This window comes from Leptonychotes weddellii, chromosome 2, assembly GCF_054177405.1.
Source record: "Leptonychotes weddellii isolate Sample4059 chromosome 2, ASM5417740v2, whole genome shotgun sequence".
NCBI classification, from domain to species: domain Eukaryota; kingdom Metazoa; phylum Chordata; class Mammalia; order Carnivora; family Phocidae; genus Leptonychotes; species Leptonychotes weddellii.
In genome coordinates this window covers 22035214-22040493 of record NC_138370.1, presented here as the reverse complement: position 1 = coordinate 22040493, position 5280 = coordinate 22035214, and the positions used below count along the sequence as shown (strand labels likewise).

Here is a 5280-nt window from a genome sequence, read left to right as displayed (position 1 = left end):
AAAAAACAGCTCAAAGTCAGGTTCTGAAAATTACAACATCATTACAGGACTGTGTTTTACTGTCTGTCTGGTAACTTATCTCTGCACACATAAAACTAAAACAGAGGGGCACCTGGGTGGCTCAGTCGTTAAGCGTCTGCCTTCGGCTCAGGTCATGATCCCAGGGTCCTGGGATCGAGCCCCACATCAGGCTCCCTACTCTGCAGGAAGCCTACTTCTCACTCTCCCACTCCCCCTGCTTGTGTTCCCTCTCTCGCTGTCTCTCTCTCTCTGTCAAATAAAATCTTTAAAAAAAAAAAAAAACTAAAACAGAATAAAAAGTAACTATTGTGGCAAACAGGAAGAAGTTGATTTGGGAGACAAGCAATATTTTATGTGTGACTAAACCTAAATAAGTACATTATCGTAGAAATAAATACAACTATCATCTGTTAATGATTATTTATAATGCAGTATGGTGAGGAATGACAAGATCTGTGACATGTGGGGGCGCCTGGGTGGCTCAGTCGGTTAAGCAGCTGCCTTCCGCTCAGGTCATGATCCCAGGGTCCTGGGATCAGAGTCCCACATTAGGCTCCCCGCTCACCAAGGAGCCTGCTTCTCCCTCTCCCACTGCTTGCCGCTCTGCCTACTTGGGCTCTCTATCTCTCTGTCAAATAAATAAATAAAATCTTAAAAAAAAAAGATTTGTGACATGTGCTATTAAAATAGTCCAATTTGGAATAAAGTATGAAAAAGAAAACCTCAGTTGATTCATTATATCAGACCTTTCATGTGACCTAAAGAAAATGAAATGCTACTTCATCTAAAATAAGCAACACCCTTGAGCAAACACCTAGTTATATGGAAGCCTGTTTATGATTCAATTCACTAAATTCCTAATAGTATGTATACTATCTAGTAAGTATCTATACATCAAGAATGGATCCAGTAATCTAATATTGACTTCCTGTGTTTCTCATATTGCTGCTTCTGACCCATTAATGAACCACAAAGAGCAGTTGTAAAGAAATGAATGAAATAGGATATAAAATATAAGACAACACATGTGATAAGGGAAAGTATTATTTCCTGAAACTTTTGGTTTAGTTTCTGTGTGAGACGATGTAAAATAAATTTCTAAGTACAGGCTACAATAAAAATGTGTGAATGCTACTCTTGGGAGTTTATGCCCTCAGTTACTTCTTTCCCCAAAACACTGCAAAAGCAGAAACTCTCCATCACAATTACTCACAAAATGAAAAGTGACCTTAACCCAGGTACAAGTTTTAATAGTTTAAGCTTGATTTCACAAGCTCTAAAATCAAACTGAGTTCAAATCCAGGTTCCATGACTTTCCGTGTAAATTTGGACTTTTTTAAACAGTATGAGCTTTGTTTCTGTCATCTGTAAAATGAAGGTAATAATATCTTTCAAGTTGGGGTAAAAACAAATAATACATATAAGTAAGTTCTTAACACATCTTCTACCATAAATAGAACAAATTAAAAGAGTGATATGTATTAGCAACATAGAAACTTAACAGAAGGTATTTAATGTGTTATCTTTGATGTTTGTGGGTGTGTGTGTGTGGTGCTTTTTCATTTTGTATTTCTATCCCATATAAATTTTATCATGCATATATAACATATACATTTTTCATGTAATGTTTCTAATTTATATAACCTTATACCTTTATTTTTTAGAATATAATAGTAGATATCTGAGCAGTGACATTACAGTCCTTTTTTAAATACTTCTCTGTATTTTATAAAAGTAAATTATGTGTTTTTAAAAGACAATGGCCAACTACTTGATCAAAAAAAAAAAGACAAAAAGTGTGTGGTCCAGGATTTAGGAACTAGCATGTTTTTTGGGAGAACCAATGTGCCAGATGCTTCTCACTAAGTCCTCACACAAACTTAGCATATCATTTTTGCCGGTGAGAAAACTGAGGCAATCGAGATAAGGTAAACTGTCTGTCAGACAAGTAACAAATAGAAGTGCCAGGCCTTCAAAGCCTTTATTTCTTCTACCATCACATAATGTATCCAAATACTCTTCTCCAGTTGTTTCATATAGGCATATTTTAATCTACCCAATTAGACTGTAAGCTCCTTGAGAAAGGGGGAAAGTTTCACAAATTTCATTTGTCTTTCATTGCCTAAGTAAGACTACGATAGAACCTTAAACACTTGTTGAGTTAAAACTTCTTTTGGTCTAGACTGTTCTCATGGGACATACCCTTGTTGTAAAAACGAAATAAACTACCAAATGAGAAAACTCTTAAGACTGCCCAAATCTAACTTTATTCCTTCACACTCAGAACTGAAAAAGTTTAAGTATACCCATATCCGGAGGCTACCACTAAGGGAGTTTGGAAACGAGTGCAAGTATCACTATGCAAACACTAAAAAAGAATGGATTCACACATTTCCCTACCACGCCCCCGTCATCCAGGCACTATCCTAAAGAAAGGAACCTCTAGTCTTCCGGTGAGGTGTTGAAGAACCATAACCACGCCCCCATTCTATTCCATCATTAACTTGTTTTCTATCCTTACCCGGACCCCCGTCCCCAAGACCAAACCCCTTAATAAACAAAAGTCTCTGACCTGCAGCGAAGTGCAGGGGAGAAGACTTCCGGCCGGCCATGTCCTTAGCATTCACGTTTGCCGCGTCCACCAGCCTCTTTACCCGGGACACGTCCCCATTGCGACAGGCCTCCAACAGTTCCCGCAGGGCCCCGCTCACTGCTGGGACCCCTGGCCCAGGTCCCGCTGCCCCAGGCCCCAATGTTGCTGTGGTGCTAACTCCTGCCGCCTCTGGGCTCTCCGCCAAGCTCGATCCAGGGGAGGATGGAGAGGAAGATGAGGAAGAAGTCGGGGAAGAAGAGGACGACGGTGAATTGTTACTGCCACCGCCGGCTGGGTTGGGAGCGACCCCGACGGCAGATGAAGCGGAAACCGCCGGGGCCACCGAAGCCGCGGCGGCGACGGTACAGATTGTGCTGGTGGTACTGCAACAGCTGGTACTGTCAACCGGGTCCGGGGATCGAGGCCTGTCGGGCGGATCCCGACTGCCATCCCCCTCCGGCAGCGCTAGGCCGTGCCGCGGGGAGGAGAAGGGGGCCAGGCCACCCGCCGTTGGGGAAGCTGGGGTGGTCCCCGGCGCCAGGCCGGGGCTGAGTGGGGGGGGAGGTGGTGGCGGCGGCGCCGAAGCCCCTGGGGCGGGCTGGAGCTGTTGTTGATGATGGTGGTGATGATGCTGAGAGCGACGCGACGCCGCCATCTTCGGACTCCCCCAGCACTGTCACTGCGGCAACGGCCCCACCGCCCGCCCTCACTTCCGATCGCTAGACCAATTAGCGTCCAGCGCACAGGAAATGATGCTAGGCTGGGTGGGAGGGGCCAAAGAGAAGGAGGGAAGTATTGGGAGCTCAGAGAACAGCCACAGAAGGGGGCGTGGCTTTGTGACTAAGGGGCGGGCTTTGTGACGCCTTGGCGGGCAGGCTGCGGAGATTTGAAAGTTGGAACTGACCACTCCCTAAATGGGGCACTCTTCCTCCATTCTCGCTTTCAGCTTGCTGTCTTAAGAAAAAACAACGTTTACATGGGTCAAGTAGAATCTGTCTCTGCAGAATTGCCCTGTTCCGTTCTGTTGCCAAGTCACCTTAAGTCTTCCGTGTCTTACTCCAGAGTGTGCTCCTGAGGTGTAACTCAAAGCAAGAAGGGAATGTTTATCGTTTATCATGTCTCAAGTAGCCTCGTCTGAAAAATGGAACTGAGAGTATACCTCACAGAATTGTTAGCAGAATTAAATGAACTAATGTATACAGAGCACTCTGACCGTTAATAAAACATAACCATATTTAGCCCATTGGTAATTTTTTTAAATGGAGTCTGGCCCCCTCCGCCCCGTTATTCCTTTGGTCTCTATGTCCCTTCTTGTAAGTATTCTCTCTCTAGCCACTTTGTTAATATTCCCATTTTGTGGGTCAAATTGCCAGGACTGGAATTCAAGCTCTGTAATTTACTAGCTCTGTAAATTTGGGCAAGCTGTTTAATCATTCTGTGTCTCATGTTCTCTGCAAAATTGAATGAAGAGTTCAATAATTGTTAACTATTAAATTATGATTTTTTCTATTCTGTTATCTCTGTACTTTTATTTCTCACCTTAAGTTTGACTCAAACAATTATGAATATGTTCCTTTTGAATTCTTTTCAGCTGAACCTCTCTTCTTCCCAAACTAAGATAAAAACTTAACTACTATCCATCACTCACCTTCAGATACATTCTTCAGCAACTACTTTTTCTCTCTTTCCTCTGCCTGTGCCTACTTTTTTGGGCTGCAATCAAAAGAGATGTGTCCATGCACGGGATAAGCTCAGTGTGGTCTCTGTTTCCTGCCTCCTATTTAATAGTAACCTAGGCATTATGGAAGTTTAGAAAAACAGCATTATTCCAGTAGAGGAGACATAGATGGAGACTGTCTTAAGAAAAAACAACGTTTACATGGGTCAAGTAGAAATCTGTCTCTGCAGAATATTAAACCAGGTGATAAATCATTCTTTTATATATTCATTATTAAAGGTAATTACTGTGATGTTAATATTCCCACCTAAATAAATAGGTAGGTTTATTTAGGACTACCATCTACATAAAACAAGGTCAGGAACATAATTAATATTATGAGTGACATTTGTTATCTCATCTGGGGTTACAGATTATAACTGAACAGTATTCATCTGTTTCATAAATTTGTGCCATTGTTTACAAATATGTGGCTGGATAGGAAAACTCCATCAGTACAACTAAAATCTGTCACAATACACATTCTCCTGGTTTTGAATCTTAAGTTAATGCACAGCACAGGATAGCATTGAGAAGTTGGGTTTATCAACATAATACATTAGATGCCCCTAACTCACCTTGTGCCCCCTTGACTATGGCCTTCTCTATGAATGGGAGGCATAAAGAATATCCCACCTGGTCCCGTGATGGCCAATTACTCATACATCATGAGAAGTAGTCATGTTTACCCTAATTCAAATGCATCTACTGTATCTGTTTATCAGTACAAATAAATAAGAAAATTTCTGCTGGATAAAGAGAAAAAGGCCAAATGGCCTGAAACTATTCAACTGGTAAAATATGTCTGAAAATGCATTCGATCAATTGGAAATTGCTTTTTCCCCCTCCGGTGGGAAGTAGTAAATGTACTTAACATTAAGTATTTATAAGGTTTAGGTTTATATGGACTAATACTGAGCTCTAAACAGGAAAGGGCAGATATCATTAC

General features: G+C 41.8%; 1 protein-coding gene across 2 annotated transcripts in view; it reads right to left on the bottom strand.

Annotated features, from left to right (window-relative positions):
• The window catches only part of TNKS (tankyrase), a 191133-nt gene extending 187822 nt beyond the window's left edge, over window positions 1-3311 (bottom strand). The window contains exon 1 of one of the 2 annotated variants that reach the window (XM_081808494.1): window positions 2594-3311. In XM_081808494.1, the coding sequence (XP_081664620.1) occupies window positions 2594-3269 (676 nt within the window). In that variant the 5' untranslated portion in view covers window positions 3270-3311. The remainder of the gene's footprint in view (window positions 1-2593) is intronic. The other variant, XM_006740557.3, reaches the window with a different exon arrangement.
• Window positions 3312-5280: the final 1969 nt, after the last annotated feature.